A 17957-nucleotide genomic window follows, 5' to 3' on the forward strand; every position below is an offset into this window, starting at 1 on the left:
GATCAAACAAGCTCAGGTTCTGAAATCCTTGAATGGTCACAGAGGGTCACAGGATCAGCTTTTACACTTTACACTAAACTTTAGACTGAAACATCCTGAACACCACAGTATGGATCTCCTGGCTGGGAAAAATAGTTCAAAATTGCCAAATTTCAGCAAAAATCTATGAACTCTGAAAATATCAATAATATGAAGTTAAAATATTACGACTGTACCTTCAGTATTTTGTATTGGCATGGCTTCATAAAAAATACTGAAGGCAACGTAAAGAGGAAAATATCAGCGGATCCTGAGGTGGTCAGATGAGAACCTTTTTCAAGTTTGGGTGATTTGATGTAGAATGATCCAGTACTGACCCAGTTGCCAGCATTAACGGCGCTCTGGATTAAATCAGCAACAACGCTCAGACTGCGTGAGCATATGTAAGAGAGAGTTTATGCGTCTCTACCTGTTCTGCAGTTTTTCTAATGCGAAATGTTGAATTCACAGCATTTTCAGCACCTCGTGGCCCTCAATGACGGCTCTGATCGCGTCTTTGCTCCCAGTGTTGCTCTCACAGTAACACAGTGCTGTTGCACGGCTGTAAACGCAGTGTTACAGCGTGCATGCATGCATGGCTGTATATCAGCGTCTTTGCGGTCCTCCTGAGCTCTGAGTGGTGCTGTCTCGCATCTGTCGCCCTGCAACGACTGAACTTCCATTGCATTTCTCCAGCAACGGACTAACCAGGCCCCTCGCAGCCGCTACACGGTGCCCCCGAGCCGGGCGGATTCCCACCGCAGACCCGGGAGGTGAGACGGTGGTGGCACAGCGGAGGACGACGGACTCCATAACCACTGCGAAGGCCGGATCTACGGCGGGGAAAAGCCCAGGATGTGATGAAATCCTAAACAAAGTGCGACACACACACAGACACACACAAGCCCCTGCACATCATAAACGGGCCCGTCTTGCACTGCAACTTTGCGTTTTTGGCTCTCGGTGGGCGCAGAAGGCGGATAATCATAGAGGTGAGGTCGGGGAAATTATTGTCTGGGGAAGGGTGACGCGCACTTCTCAGCAGCCCCTGCGCTGTCAGACGAGGAAGTGAAGCTTCACACACGCCCATTTGAGCCTGTCGACCCTGCTGAAAAAGCCCAGAGCCGCTCATCAGATAACACAGCAACGGACTTTCCAAACATGCGCCCACTTTCGGATGGACGGCAGCGGGAATAACCTGCAGGACGTCGAGCATTTCAGCAGGTAGGCGAGCGAAGCGCTTTACGCGCAACGTGGACATGACAATTCTCCAAAATGTTATTATCGTGAGATTTCTCCCCTGTGAAGGCCTGTCTCCATCTTTCTTTTTTCTTTTTTTATAGTCACATGTATGATCTCTGGCCTAACTGTCACTGTGCACTGTGACTCATTGCTATCACCACCATCGTCTGAGGCGGACTCGTTCAGTTAACAGGCTGCGGGCCAGATGTCAGCATCTGCCCGCTGTGCGTGGACGAGCACCTGCCTGCGTGGTGGTTTGCGTGAATTTAGCTTACTTCTGGCCGCACGCTCAACTCCCATTTTAACCAGAAAACCTACTTCCCAGGAGATCTTGGCCCTTATTGCGCCCTGATCTCCACATGTGTGAACTTCAAACAATGAGGCAATCCCCGTGTAGCAGAGGCTCCTCATGTGTCTACTGTATACAGATAAAACCTATACGTGTTGATTCTAAATGGAGACTAATCGGTTTTCAGGGTAATATCAGAGTTATTCATGTCATTTTTAAGCAGAAATATGTTTGTTCGAGTTCATTAAAGAAGCTGCTTTTATGTTTTATTCAATCGTTCTGCTGCTAAACTGAGCTCTGGATGATTAATATAACAAAACATGGCGTTTAAAGACTTTAAACTAAGTTCTGAGAACTCTTGATGGATTTTTGAGGCTCTTTGTCATCATTTTTAGACTGAAGCAGACTGAAGCAGACCGCAACGATAGACAAAGTAATAAACTGAAGAAACGATCTACATATCTTACAGTATCTTTCCCTTTTCCAAATGATAGAGTGCACAAGAGTGCAGATTGTGATCTAAGAGGAAAGATATTTTGCAGGGAGACCTCCTGGACTTATCCTGGGGTTCCTGTGGTTAGCAGCAGGCCACGTTTTGGACAGCAAAGTACAATACAAAAGACAAGTGTTTTTAATCTTGTGTTTTTAATCTACATTGTGTTAATTAGAGAGCTGGACAAGTGGTCAGTTTAGCTTAGTCAAATCATTCATTTAAATCATTCTTTAAACACATGTGACTGAAATTTGTTGGTTTCAGCTGAAGATGATGGTTTAGTTGATTTTTTTGATATTAATCTGAGTCTTTGAGTTCTGTACTGTTGGTCAGACAACAAAAAATAGATTTTCAATTAAGATATTCAATTATTCCATAATAATATTGTGTTTATATTGAATACAGATGCTATTCTTCCATTACTAAAAGAATTATAGTGATCCTAGAAAATAAATATCTTACAGGGGAACCTCCTGGACCTGCACTGGGGCCCATGTGGTTCTTCATGCCACCTTTTTGGATAACAACTTAATAACATGGCAAACCATGTAAAGTGTCCATCATAACTCATTGATGAATCGATAAAATTAAAACCTCAACAGGAAATTATTTACAAATCTGACAGAAACTCAGTAGTTTAGTAGAAGTGTTGTGGGATTACTACGCTGAATACAGAGAGTGATCCTAGATGAAAAATGATTTGCAGGGTGACCTCCTGGAAAATACTGAGACCCCTGTAATTCCCCAGGCCACACTTTGAACAGCAAAACAAAATAAAAAAAATAAAAACCATGTAGACAAACCTGTTAGTTATCGAGTTATGTAGATACTTTGCTCGTCATTTTTTTAAGCAAAGGTGGCACAAAGTTGTTGGTAAAAGTGATGTTTTTATTCCTCTGTTAGGTTGAGCTTGCTAGTTATACAAATCAGACTATAATTTATTATTTTTTTGTGAAAAGGGATGGTAAATAAATCAATAAAGGTTAGATTTTCATTAAGCATGATCAGTTTTCACATGATTTATTGCGCTAGAAGGAAAAAGGGGACCTCATGGAACCACACTGGGGCCCCTGTGGTTGCCACATTTGGACAACAAAACGAAAGCACAAAGCCATGTGACACTTTTGCATTGTTATTGCCAGTAAATGTTATTGTTCCTGCATGTGTTGATTTATATCGTTCTTATAAGTTCATTTTATAACTGCTTCCAGTAGCTGACCTCATATTCCAGAGTCTTTGAATTGCTTTGAATTAGAGATGTTTCCATATTCACTGGGAATCTTTTTAGTATAAATTTGTGGGCGTCTTCACAACCATCAGTCAGTCAGGAAGTAGTAAGGGTGGAACTTGGCTTTTTTATAGCTAGCTGTGATCAATAGAAATACAATCGTGTGCAACTTTAAGTGAATAATACTATGAAAGTGAAGGGAGGATGCTTTTAAAATGACTGAATTTTAATCATCAGCTAAATGCAGGAAGAGAAAAAACTGCTGCTGGACTCTGTGTCTACCAGAGTGTTTGAACTCATCTGCTGCTGCGGTTAAAGGAGTATTCAAATCCCTTATAGGGGACCTAACCTCCTCATTATTTCCTCTCACATGTCTACTGTTTCAGAGGTGGATGTGCAGATTGAATACGGCCAGGTCAATGTATGTTCAAGCATTCGCTGTGAGCCAAAGGCTCGGGCTTCAGGCTACTCTAAGCACTCTGTTTTTACCATTTTTTTTCTACTCCTAGATATTTATGATGTAATAGAGACAGGATATTTCTAATATAGTCATCTCAGACAGAGCAGCCCCTCCTACCCTGTGCTGACAATGGACAGCCAATCAGAAGAAAGCCTTAACCCTTTAAGGAGGATCTAAAATGTTTTGTTTTTTCTAAAATTACTTATTTCAGACAGGGGGTGACTGAGGGACTGCACCAAGGCCACAATGAGACAAAGAAGGATTATTCTGAAATTGAAATACACTCATTATGGACGTTAATGTCATGGTCATTTTGAGCAGCAGGAATTATGCCAGAAGCTTGCTGATGCTTACCAAAAGCACCTGGTTAAAGTAAAACTTGCTAATAGACATTTAATTATATATTTAAAACCTTGGATGAGAGAAAATCTAAAGTAAATTCAAACTTATGCACCCAATTCTTGTTTTTTTAAAGTCCTTAGAGATGTATGCTATTCCACCAAACAGTTCAAAGAATCATCAAACACCTAAAAGGACCATGAAATTCATTACTGTAAACATCTGACCACAGCTGTGTGCTGCAGAGTCCAAGTATAAAAATAAAGAGTTGCAATCGTCACCTTTTAGTTGTGAAATTATTTATTTTCTAATTTTGTTTTTCTGGCAGAATCTTATCTTTATATTAATCAAGTTTCAGTTCTTGTCATCTAATGAGGTGTTTGCGTTCTGCTCAACTGCCAGCTCACAGTTTACTTCCATATTCACCCCTATGTCTTGTAGCCCTCTGTGTCTGTGGTTCTCTGGCTTACAGAGAAAAAACAGTTCAGTGTCACAAAATTCAAAACTGAGCCCCCCCCCAAAAAAACAAAAACGTGGCTGCTGGAGACTGGGGAACAGTCTTTAATGTGTGAAATTATATAAAACAAGTAAAACTGGGTTAAAGCTGGGTTTAAGATTAAATTGTGCACTATTAACAGTTATTGCGCTGAACATTAGAAATAACATCACGGGTACAATAAAGGCCCCCAGCCAGAGAGCTGGAAAATAGCACAAGAGGTCAAATTTAATAATAATTTTAATATGAATATAAAAACTATAATTCTTGTTACACTAATAGAAAGCTATTTTTTGCTGGGGGACCTCCTGGAACCACACCGGGACCTCTGTGGTTTTTCAGGCCACACTTCGGACAGTAAAGGAAGTAAGAAAAACTTGCAGAGTGTTTGCACTCTTGTTGCATGAAAAGTTACCCACTAGAAACTAGGGCTGCTCAATTAATCGAATTTTAATCTCGATTACGATCTGGGTTTTCAACGATCATTAAGAATGACTGAGCCGATTATTAGCACCTCCCTCGTGCTTTACTCTCGCGCTGCTCCGTGTGGCAAATTGAGCGCACCTCTCTGCGTTTCGAACACGCATCACAACAATAAAGCTTCTAGCTTCTCGGAAAGCTAGAAGTTAGCTTTCCGAGCTAACTTCTACTTAGCTCGGAAAGCTGAGTAGAAGTTATTTAGAGAGGAGAGGAGAGGATAACGGCTGCTAAAGAAAGAATGCCGTTGGTTGAAAAGAGAGATAAAACAACTTCAGTGGTGTGGAAACATTACGGGTTCACGCAGTCAGACGTGGATCAAGTAGACATGTGTAAACTTTGCTACGGTGTCGTAGCTGCACCACAGACCGACACTACAAATCGACATACCTCAGTGTCAGTTTGATGCAATTGTGCATTGTGTGGCTACACAGCTTGCCTTGAGGTTTGGTTATTTGTATGCATAAATATTATGCAGTATTTTGAAGTTCACTAAACATAGATGTTTACATTTTTCATTTATTTTGTATATTGCAAACATTTGCACTGTAATCAGTATTTGCAAACTATTTTATATTATTTTTTGACAATCTTTAAAGCCATTATTCAATATTGTTGAATAATTGTTATTGTTAAATAAATATCGTCAAATAATCGAGATCTCAATTACAGTGAAAATAATCATGATTATCATTTTTGCCATAATCGAGCAGCCCTACTAGAAACCGAGGGGGCATTCAACAACAACAATGTAAATGTTGCAGTGTTACTGCACACTCGAGTGTTTTATTTAAGGAAAAAATTTCCCACCAGCAAACAAAAACAAAGACATGAAAAGACTAATTTAAAAAAAAGTTTTTTCTGCACATTTCAATTGAACTGAGTAAAAAAACTAACAAAGTCATAACTAAACTGTGATTATAACATCTGCTCTGCTCTTTAACATATATGTGGCCCACTTTATAGGACATTTATAGGAAATGTGAAAGATTGGCTTTAAAGGTCTGTGACAGACATCAAGGTTGGGAAACGTGGCTCTGGGATTTTGAAACGTGCTGTGGGTAAAAGTACATATTTAGGTAAGATATGACATGTGTGGCTTTCTTTAGCACTTATCTACTTTAACTGAGCACTCAAAGCACCTTTTTTTTTACTACAAATAACTGTCATGTGACTACAAATGAAGCCAGGTGGATCCTCCCTCAGGAACCTTTGAGTTTCAGTCATTTTCTGGGGAAGTTTACAGCAGAAACGTTTTTATGTAAAGCAACACTCAAAACTCCGGCACCAGCTAACAATGCAACATTCTGCTAAAAAATTAACTACTCCTCTCATTTAAAATAATCCCTGCTGAGTCAATGCTTTGGTTTTGTTTTAGTAAGTAACCTGTTTCACCACCTGGTGAGGTCATTTATGACCTTTTTCAAAGGCTCTTTGGGTGTTTATCAATTCTGTGCTGTCTCCTTTATCTGTGGCAGAGGTTCTGAAATCTTCTAATGTAAAACTGATTATGGCTAGGAATCATTTTTATACAAAAATGAGTCTATTTCATGACATTGTGGGCATAAAATGTCTGCCTCAATCTCTCAGCTGCACTAAATCTTTCTACAATAGCTCTGTTAGCCATGGCTCACTGCAAGACATCTTAGTGTGTAAAAGAGGAAAATTGCAAGAAGTCAAAGCTTATAATGTTCAAAAACTAAACTGCCAAATATATTTCCACTCTACTTCCCATTCTCCTTGCCACACCAACGTGCCAGTTCCTGTAAAAACTGTGAAAAGTTGCGGGAGTAGACAAATGACAAATTCATGATGGGAAACCCGTCTAAATATACAGCTGCTCCTCACTTGAAGCTGAAATGTGTCACGTATTCACATCGAATTCTTTTATTTTAATCTATATATATCCCTGGAGTGTAACAGCTCTCAGACATATATACACCTATATGCCATTTCATTAGGTACACTTTGCTCAAACCATTTGAACTGACTCAGTTCTTTGTGACCCAGATTCAGCAAGTTGCTGGAAACACCCCTCAAAGATTTTGGTCCATATTTCTTCTTCTTGCCTGACAGGTGTGGTCTTCTGCTGCTGAAGGTTCAGCATGCTGTGCGTTCAAACGTGCTCTTCTGCATACCTTGGTTGTGATTTGAGTTACTGTTTTCATTCTCTTGACATAAACAAGCCATTTTCACCCAACAGATTTCTGTTCACATGATTTTTCTCTTTTCCTCTGTAAACCTTACAGATGGCTGTGCGGGTAAATCCCAGCAGATGAGCAGCTTCTGAAACACTCAGACCAAAGTCACTGAAATCACCAGAGTAAATGTTGTGATATCAGACGTCCTCCTCCTCCTCCTCCTTTTCCCTCGCGGCTCCTTTGTGGTTATACACCTCCCTCTGCTTCTTTCATGTTGTCATTGGGAGGAGATAATTGTGCTCTAAATAACTCTGGAGGGGTTACGTGTCCCACCTATGCCCCGTAACTACTCTGTACAGGAGCATTTCAACCTTGGATGAGTGCCAGAAGCTTTAACCAAACTGGGCAAGGTCATCATCTAAAATTACATTTAAATCATTTCAATATATGCAAAATCCCGTTTTGTAACATTTGCATGCCTCTGAATAAATATAAAGTTTCGCTCACTGAGCTGACATGTGGAGGACTCAGGGCTCGGCTAGTGGGAGGACGTTTCTCTCTGCTATTTATTTATGATGGAAGGATAAGGCCGGATTTAAAGAAACAAACCGGGTCATTTTTGTCTGCTTATTCTGAAGACGTGTAGGGGCGTTTGAGCGTTGACAGGATAAACTGACTTTGTTTATCTTCTTGGTGAAAAGGTCGTTGTTTTTCTTGTTCCTGTTTTCTTTTTGGGTGTGAAAACTTCACGGATCCTGAGTCTGATGCATCAGTTGCAGATACATGAGCTGCATGGTTACCTTCATTGCTGATTAACATGCAGACTGTTTGCTCAGGTCGTTTTTTTCTATGTAATGTCAGAAAAGTCAAAAATAAGAAAGAAAAGAAGAACACTTTCATACTTGAGTTGTTAGAGCCAGAGGATATTTGGAATTTTTGGCTTAAAAGTGACAGAAATGAATCAGTTAACGGTGTTTTAAGGACACTGATGCAGCCTGTGGTCAGATAATCCAATAATTACTCCTCCACAGATTGCGGTATGGAGATCAGGAGACACTTTTCTGTTTTCGTTTTGCAGCGGCGGTTCAGATTAACTGCTGCAGTGGCTCAAATCCAAAACACACGGATGAAGTTGACAGTAAGGGTGTCGTGTTTCACACAGCCCGAGTGTGCAGCTTTAAAGAGCGAGGCATGAGCAGGTCCTCAGGGGCCAACTTTAACTCCACGCAAAAAGGTTTAATCAAATTCGCCTTCACTTAAAAAAATGTGCAAACTGGCCTAAAAAAATGAGATAGTGTCAGCATGAACAAAGTCACGTGAACTTAATATATCAAAGCAGAATAAAAGAGTTAATTGGACTTTATACAACCTTTGTTTAGCAAATTTTATATTATGTATACTCAGAAAATGTGCAGCCTAGATTTTCAAAGACAGTTTTGAGTGCTTGTGTATATTTAATGCTTTAACGTGGGCTTTATTTACTCAAAGTACTTTTTAAAGACTTATTTTAATAATTTTCTCAGTTCTGCAGTTGTTTTCTGTGTTTTTACTTCCCCAGTTTGTTTCAGTGTTACTTTCAAAGCTCAAAGTCTCTTAACTTTGTAACAAAGTAATGCATTACTTAGCACACAGAGATCAGGCATAACGTCCCAACATTGTGTTGGTCCCCCTTTTGCTGCCAAAACAAGCCTGACCCATAAAGGCATGGACTCCTCTAGACTTCTGAATGTGTGCTGCGGTATCTGCATCCTCTAAACCTTCTGAGGTGGGTCCTTAGAAACTCGCTGCTGTGCTCCTCACACCATCCCTGAACCATTTTTCTTTGTGGCCGGGGTCATTTTCCTGCTGAAAGAGGCCACAGCCATCAGGGAATGCCATTTCCATGAAAGGTTGTACATGTTCTGCATCAATGCTTTGGAGGATGGTACGTGTCAGTGTTTGGGCAGAACGTTGCCTAAAGCATTACACTGCCTCTGCTCGCTTGCCTCCTTCCCACAGTGCATCCTGGGGGCAGGTGTTCCCCAGATAAGCAACACACTCATCCGGTCATCTACGTGATGTAAAAGAAACACAGTTCATCAGATCAGAAAACCTCCTTCTTTTTCTTCGTGGTCCTGTCCTGATGCTCACGTGTCCATTTTTGGTGGCTTTGGTGGCGGACAGAGGTCAGCATGGGCGCCCTGACTGGTCTGCATCAACCCTGTGATGCTCTGTGATCCTGCATGAAACTCCCCTCGTGCATCAGTGAGCCTTGGCGCTCTTGACTCTGTCGCTGGTTCACTGCTGTTCCTTCCTTGGACCACTTTTTGACAGATACTGACCCTGCAGACCAGGAGCACACCACAGGACCTTCAGAGATGTCGGCGTCACAGTTTGGCCTTTTGTCAAATCTTCACACTTGTCCATTTTTCCTTCACACATCAACTTTGAGGACAAAATGCTCCCTGATGTATGATGATGAAGAGATAATCAGTGTTATTCACTTCACCTTGACATGCCTGATTGGTAAATTTATACTGCTTTAAAAGTAATTTATTACGCTACTAATTACAGCTTTATGCAGCAGCGTCACCGTTGTACCTGCTGCTTAACAAAATAACAGGACTAAATTGATGTGCTCACATATCTGTGTTAATCAGGAGGACACAAGGATGATCTTTCTTCAGTACCTGATCCCATCCCCAGTCCCCTCCTCTTCCTCTTTTTCTCCTGCCTGGCAGCTCCATCTTCAACCCTTTTGTTCAGCATGTCCAGTCTCGCTTCTCTGCACGCGTCCAAACCGTCTCAGCCTCTAACTTTGAGCTGTCCCTCTGATTTGTCCATCCTCAGCCTCCTGTCTCCAAACCACACATCACAGCAGGTCTCACTACCGTCTTGTAAACCTTCCTTTTCACTCTTGCTGCTTTCACAAATCACCCCTGACACTCGTCTCCACCCACTCCACCCTGGCTGCACTCTCTTCTTAACCTCTCTTCCTGCTTTGGATGGTTGACTTCAGGTATTTGAACTCATCTACCTTCACTACCTCATTTGTATTGATTTGCATTGACATATTCTGGTCTTAAAGGAGGAAAAACTGCATTTTGAGGGTGGAACAGTTGGTGGACTAAATCTGGATCTGACTAAAGTTCAAGTCCTACACGACTGTTTTGATGTTAAATGTTTGTTTTTGATTTAAAACACAGACATGTCTCTTGTTCCTGAGTAGGAAGTGTTCTTGTTCCTGATTCCTTTTGCCTGAGAGGCAGAAGGAAAGTCATTAATATCCATTTGCAAAAACTTTGCTTTTGTGACCTATAATTTAATTTGTAATTAAATTTACAAATGTCACTGTCAACGTAACAAAAACAGAGTTTGCTTCTGCCTGAGAGGCAGAGAAGCTCTTTAACCCAATGGTCCTTTCAATATCAGGATTTAAAAGTTGATGCAAAATCTTACAAAGTGTTATCATTAAAACCACCTGGTTAGGTTTAAGCAATAAAAACACTCAGAGTCAGACAAAGCTCACGGCTTGGGGTAAAATACACCCTGTGTTTCCAAAGATCTGCAAGCTACGTGCTGCAGATGCAAAACACATTAAAGGTTGTGCTCAAGGACACAAACAAATTTGACCTGTCCAAAAGTAGAGTCCTTGAGTCTATCAGCTTTATTCTTGTATTTAAACAGGTTACTGAAGAAAGATCGTCCTTGTGTCCTCCTGATTAACACAGATATGTGAGCACATCAATTTAGTTCTGTTATTTTGTTATGCAGCAGGTGCAACGGTGACGCTGCTGCATAAAGCTGTAATTAGTAGCGTAATAAATCCCAAAAAGTCCCAACTTTTTGGGATTCCTGCACAACATTAAAAAGCTTAATTCATGTTTCTGGATACAAGTTTTCATTTGCCTCATTTTTTCTCCTTCTTCTTCTTTCTTCTCTACCTGATCCCAAAAAGTCCCAACTTCTTGGGATTTCCTTACCTGGATGACTGAGTGTGCATTAAGACGTTGTGCTGGTACAAATGTGGGTAGAAATGCACAAGTCTGTTCATGTCTGCTTTTGTTACTTGAAAATCAAGATTTGACTCTGCTTTAGCATCACTCTGGGAGTGTCTCGCTGCTAGCTTTGTACAGAACATGAGGTTGTGTTTGTGCAGATTGTTGGTTTTGGGCTCAGTTTGTTCTTAACCGTTAGATTGGCCGCCCACCACCTCCAGCTCGTCTGTGGGGGCGCCGAGGCTTCCCCCGGTGATAATCAATCCTCATGATGAACGTTAGGACTCACTTCCATGTTTTGTGTTAATTCTGAGAAGAAATGTTCCAGTTAGTTTGTTTTCTCTGGAACTTGAAATGCAAAATATGCAAATTAACTCTGTCCCTCTGTCTGTGTGTCTGTCTGTGCGCCTCAGCGTGCTTCAGTGTTGAAGGATGGACAGGGAGCTGGTTCGGCAGAGCCAATCAGATCACGGCGAGGCCACCAATGGAGCGAGCCCTCCGACCGCCACCGAATCCTCCACCACCCCTACGACCCCCACCCCTCCTCGGCTCACCCCCAACCCCATGCTCCTGGACTCCCCCACACCCTCGCTGACACCCACCACCTCCTCCCCTCCCCCGCCTCTCACTCCCGCTCCCTCCATCACCACAAACCATGGACCAAAGGCGGCAGCAGCAACGGCCGGCGCTCCGTCTCCTCACGTCCTCGTCCCGACTCCCCCTAAACTTACCTCCACCCCTGCCCCCACCCTCCGCACGTACTCCCGCCACAACCATTCTTCCAAAATTTCTCCCTCCATGCAAACCTCCCCTTCCTCCTCCCTTCTTCCTCCCCCTTCGTCCTCCTCCTCTCCTGTTGTAGCGACTGCTCCTTCACCACTCCTCTCATCCTCTCCAACTTCTTCTGCAACGCACAACAGCACCACCATGTCTACCAAGATCTCCACCAGCCTGACCAACGGGAGCACTAGGGTCCTCTCCGCAACCTCAACGCCAATCACACCGTTTCACACACCAGCCAGTCCACCTGGCAGACAGGTAAAGGTCACACACTGACCTCCAGAAACACTTGGAGACACATTTGTGCCCTGGAGTTTGTCCAGTTTGTCTTATTGTAATTTTGCTCATTAAACCATATCTGTGTTCATACATTGCACCCATTCAGTATAAGGACGCAGGTCTCCACCCTCTCATGCACAAATGGCCACGTCCAAGAATCCCACCATGACAGTGGCTAGAACGTTAACTTTGAGGCTTCCAAAAGAAAACCTATGGATGCCATCTTTTATGCACAGTCTACGGGTTGCATAAGGAGGAGGCCACATACTGGCTGTATTCATGAGACTGACAGCAGTCATTCAACAGGCTGATAACATTAGGATCAAATGTTTTTTAGCTTGAACTTGAACTTATTTAAACGATCCCTTCTCTGTGCGGTAAATGAATTGTGAAATAAAAAATGTCATATAGGCTTTTACAAGTGCAAAAAAAGAGGACGGTTGGTCACCCTAATAAAACACCTTAAACTCATCCCTGCACTAATGATGTTTACTTATACCGCCATTTTTACAGAACGCACAGCGAAGATTAAAATCACAGTTTTTCCTCTGTGGATTTTGTGCACAGGTGCTTCTCTGAAGCAAATCAGCTGAGAAACTGAGCGGTTTTTGCTTTTCTTACTCCAACTGTGGCAGACTGGTGACAGTTATGCCTGATATGAAGCATCAGTCTGCACATTTTGAAGCAGCCACAGATTTTTTTAGGATCCAGAAGTGATGATTTTTGGATGTAAGGGTGGAGGGCTAAGTTGATAGCTAGTGCTAGTGCTAGCTTTGTTAGCAAGCTTCATCCATAAACTGTAGCAGGTGCAACTTCTGTACGACGCAGCAAGCTACAGTAAATAAAAATGCTTGTTTAGACTCAGCAGAGGTGATGTCACTCAAAGCAGCCCGCCTCACATGCAGCACATGACAGTCAGCCGGCTTAAATGACTGAATCTGTATTTTATTCATATTTCTGTAACACGAGGTGTGTGAGAATCTTTTAAGCTGAGTTTCATTAAACGGGAAATGTTGAAATAACTGTTGAAAGTGACAGCTGACCTCTCAGGACCTGAACAAACGGATCTGATTTAACAAGAAAGATGGAGTGTGAATAATCTAAATATAAGAATGACAGACAGCTCGTTAGATGAAGCCTCGGACCTTTCACCTGTCAGGCTCCATCTGGGTCAGTGTTTGACTGTTTGGGGTTACAGTTTCCTCTTTGTTTGCTTTCATCTGAGTGTGTTTGACATCCTTACACTCGGGTCTCACTCTCTGTTAATTCAGTGAGTAAACAGGCTGAACTGCGAGCGAGCCACAGAGACGCTTGCGTTCACACTCTGTACGCAGGCGTTGCTGCATTCGATACAAAAAGCTGCACAGTCTGCGGTTCCTCATGTTAGAGCTTTTAAAAACATGAGCTTGAGATGAGCACGAAATCATGAACTTCAAGCCCGGCTTCAATGAAGCTGTTCTCAGAACTTTTTATTAGCTGGATGTCAGCAACAGAAAAGGACAGTTACTGATACCTGATGGCCACCGCTGCAGATTTTAAATGAAACAATCGACTGATTGTGATTGAAGTTCAGACTTTCCGCTTTAATTCAAAGGGCTCAACAGAAGTAAGTTTGTGTCTTCCTTCCTTTAGTAACTGAAAAGCTGCTGTGCTGGGTTGAGATCAGGTGCCCGATGTGGCCATTGAAGAGTATCACGTTTCTCTGCACTGGGTCGCTTTTGTGTTTCGGCTCATTGTCCGTCTGCACTCTGATGCTCTGTCCGATCAGTCCTGCAGCGTTTGTCTGAATCTGAGCAGAGATTACAGCCCTGTACACTTCACGGCTCATCCCGCTGCTTCTATCAGCACTCGCATCATCAGTAAACACTCGTGACCTGCTTCCACTGCCAGCCGTGCGCTTTCTCTGGTAAAGTCTAATCTGGCTCCTGTTCTTGAGTGTAACCAGTGGTTTGCACCCTGTTGGTGTAAAACCTGTGATGATGATCCTCTCTCAGAGGAATCTGTGGTCTTTAAGGTCTTGTAGTGTTGCTGAGCTGGGCAATGCTTTCCTGCTTTTTAAGAATGCACCAGATTGTTGATTTTTTTGTTTCTGTCTGATGGGTTTATTTGGTTTATTTGGACTTCTCAGTCGAGTGATGGCCTGTTTGTCTTGCACTGACATTTATTTGGACCTCGTGTTGAGAAATCCTCTGAAAAAGCAAACAAATGCAAATTCAATACTTGCATTTGGTGGCCATGAAAACACATTAAACAGTTGTCTAATGAATTTTGAGCCTCTGAAAATGGGCGACTGTGTATTAAAATAGTTCCTAAACATTTGAGGGAATACTTTTATTAAACCCCTTTAATTAAAGCTGAAAGTCTGAAATTCTGATTTAAAATCCACTCCATCGCCCAAAAAAGTGCCAAAGTGTTACTAACAACAAATTTTACAAACCAGTATTTCAAGTCTTTAAAATTAAACCTGAAGCTATGAGATTAAAAGAACTATAAACAGATGTGAGCTGACTGGTGGAGAGAGTTTGTTGTGCTAATGAAGATGTCGACCAAGAAAGTGAATAATCTGCTTGTGGATGAAGCCGTTCATTGTTAAAGTATGAATTTAGTGGGTTTTTGTTGAAAAGAAGCATTAAAAATTCAACATTTTCATTGTTTACTTTTTTGGTTTTCACCCTCTACACACACACATGCACACACACACGCAAACACACACTCGTGACTGCTTTGCTATTCGAGGAAATATCACTGCCCTAATTGCTTCCCTTTGTTCCAGGTATCACAGACTCCTGTGGGCACACCTGGTCTTGTGCGAGCCAATCAGAACCCCTCCCCTGTCAGGCATCCCAAGGTATCCCAGCAGACATTGCTCCTTGGGAAAGGTCTCAAAGGGTCGGGCCAAGACCAAGTGTTGCTTAGAGCTCAGATGGTAAACGCACACGCGCAGACACACACACACACACACACACTTTCATATATTTCCACATGCATTCTGTTCGGCTGCTGACAGTGAACAGGACAGAGCGTGCAGCTGCAGAAAGGATGACGAGTATTAAAATGAGCCAGTTTGAGGGTTAGAGTGACTTTAATGCTACAAGCAAATCTGAAAACACACGTTTTTAGATGTGTTTCATTTAAAAGGTTTACTAAACAAACACAGACACAGTGTAAATGATATTAAATGCACTGTTCTGCACCAAAAACCTTGTGATTTGAAACTGTCTGAAAACACAGAGGGGTTGACTATGAAGCAACTTCAGCAGGTTAAGGGAGCTGTGTTGAGCTTAAAGTCAGACTTTTAAGTGTTACAGAGGTGCTTTACCTGGCTCAATCACCATGGTAACTGATGATGAACATGTAACCTGTTTGAGATTATGTGTTCTTGTTAGTTAGCAGCACATTTTCCCTAAATCTTTGATTTACAGTAGGGAGTACACATTATACACTCAGAGGCCACTTCATTAGGTACACTTTGCTAGTACGATGTTGAACTCCGTTATCCTGCTGAAAGTAACCTTTGGAAGATGGATACACTGTGGCGATGAGGGGATGGACACGTTCAGCAACAACAGATAGCATCATTTAAACACCACAGCCTAAGAGGCCCACCAGCAGTATGAACAGCTGATACGAAGCTTCATGTTGTTTAAGCCAAATTCTGACACTACAGTCTTAATGTTGCAGAAGTCGAGACTCATCAGACCAGGAAACATGTTTCCAGTCTTCTGTTGTCCAGGCTTGGTGAGCCTGTGTGAACTGTAGCCTCAGTTTTCTCTTCTTAGCTGACAGAAAGGACACTCGGTGCGGTCTTCTGCTGCAGCACCTTCATGCTTTGCAGCATACTTTATCCTTACAATAATCACAAAGTTGCTGTAACAGTACATTCAACAGCTGCAGCTCTCCCGCTGCCAGCCGTACACATCACCACCAACAACCACTAATGACAACAGCACAGCCTTTTACACTGGTGTGATTGCAGATGTGGCGCAGGTGCGTCCATCTCACCTGCAGCAGCATCGCAGACCACACCTCCCCACACAGTGGTTATTTGAGTTACTGATCTCTTGAAGCCATTCTCCTCCGATGTCTGACATCAGCGAGGCACATTTCACCCAGAGGGCTGCTGCTCACTGGATTTTTTCTTTTTTGGTTATGTTGGAAAATCCCAGCAGATCCTGAAATATTCCGACCATCCCGTCTGGCACCAACAACCTCGTCACATTCAGAGTCACTTAAATCACCTTTTTTTCCACAAGCTTAGCTTTAACTTCATCATGTCGTCTCGACCGTGTCTACATGCCGAAATGCGTCGAGTTGCTGCCCTGTGATTGGCTGACTGGATAGTTGCATGCATGTAGCTAGTACCTGACTCCTACCACTAAGTTAAGCAATACATATATTTGTGTTTCATTGTCACTGACATTTGCATGTCAGAAATACACAAATATATCTGTTTTCATCCTTGAGCCGAGCTCTAACTCTCACACAGCTGCAACTGCAGTTACTAAGAACAAGAGTGAAAACAGGGTCAAGGTTTCAGAGCTGTGCCGTGCAGCCGCCATGGTAGAAAGAAGCGAACAATAAGATAAAGACATGAACTCATGAATTCACAGCTTTAATGATTTTCTGTCTTATTTGCATCATCAGTGTTTCACATACTGAATCTTTGTAGACCTCTGTCACCTCCTCTGATCATGTCTCTGATGGCAGACGGTGGTGCTCAGCTAAAGAAGAGTCAAACTGAGCCTGACTTAACAGACAGTTGATGATCAACATCGAAATACCAGTTATCTCTGAGCAGGCGCTGTACAACAAAACGTCTGGCTATGTTGAAACCCTTCATACTATACCCCTCAGCTGCAGTTATGACAGAAACAAAGTAAACTCTGTTTCTCAGTAAAGAACGATCCCCAAATATTACAAGTATTCAAGTATAGAAAGAGCAAAGCAGCTTGATTGTGATGTGATGAAGTGATGAGCTCAAAACTATAAATCTGTGAAAAAGATCAAATCGGCATTATTGACATCATGGCAGAAATGTTTCTATAGAGTCTGATTATTTGCACAGAAACCTGTTTGAGACTAAAGGTTATTTATCTGTTCATAAAAGTTCTTTTAACAGTGAAATATTAAACCATGGTTAATCTCACAAGTCATTTCCACCTCTCTATATCTGCCACTTCGATTTAAAAGACTATAATATGTTGTAAAAATGTCTAAATCTGTTTAACACTGAGAAACATTTAATCTGAAGGATATGTCTTGCGGTTGTATTAATCCACCGTAGAAAATAGTCCCCAGCAAATTCACAGTTTCCTCGTTTGAGGGTTAAAATCTGATGCTGATCCGTTTTAAAAAGTAACCATCCTTTATGTTTACAGGTGTTTTATTAGGTCATTAAAAGGAAGCAAAGGGCAAGAAGATGCTTCAGTTGTGTCGCACACAAACATCTGTGCTTGAGTCCTGCTCTCCTCTGTTCATCTCCTCCTTCACTTGTTTCCTCCTTTTTCTCCTGCAGCTGATTCTTACATCTGCTATGCGGCCGCCCCAGCCGTGCTCCTCCTCTTCCTCCTCCTCTTCTTCCACTTCTCCTCCTTCCTCTAACCCCGCCTCGGCTCAGGTGAGCAGCCGAGCAAATGTCTTCACATGCACGTGAATGCATCTTTTCGAACTGACCTTAGACGGTAAACGCAAAAAGCTGACTTCTTTACACAGTCGTCTGATACACACAAAGCACAGCA

At 42.2% G+C, this 17957-nt stretch overlaps 1 protein-coding gene across 1 annotated transcript in view; it reads left to right on the forward strand.

Annotated features, from left to right (window-relative positions):
- The first annotated feature begins 690 nt into the window (after nt 1-690).
- si:ch211-230g15.5 (polyhomeotic-like protein 3) overlaps nt 691-17957 on the forward strand; it is a 29898-nt gene continuing 12631 nt past the window's right edge. Inside the window, exons 1-3 of the mRNA XM_031751359.2 lie at nt 691-1242; nt 11574-12198; nt 14993-15145. Of these exons, the coding sequence (XP_031607219.1) occupies nt 11593-12198; nt 14993-15145 (759 nt within the window). The 5' untranslated portion in view covers nt 691-1242; nt 11574-11592. The remainder of the gene's footprint in view (nt 1243-11573; nt 12199-14992; nt 15146-17957) is intronic.

The sequence above is a fragment of the Oreochromis aureus genome, linkage group 9 (genome assembly GCF_013358895.1).
Source record: "Oreochromis aureus strain Israel breed Guangdong linkage group 9, ZZ_aureus, whole genome shotgun sequence".
Lineage (NCBI taxonomy): Eukaryota > Metazoa > Chordata > Actinopteri > Cichliformes > Cichlidae > Oreochromis > Oreochromis aureus.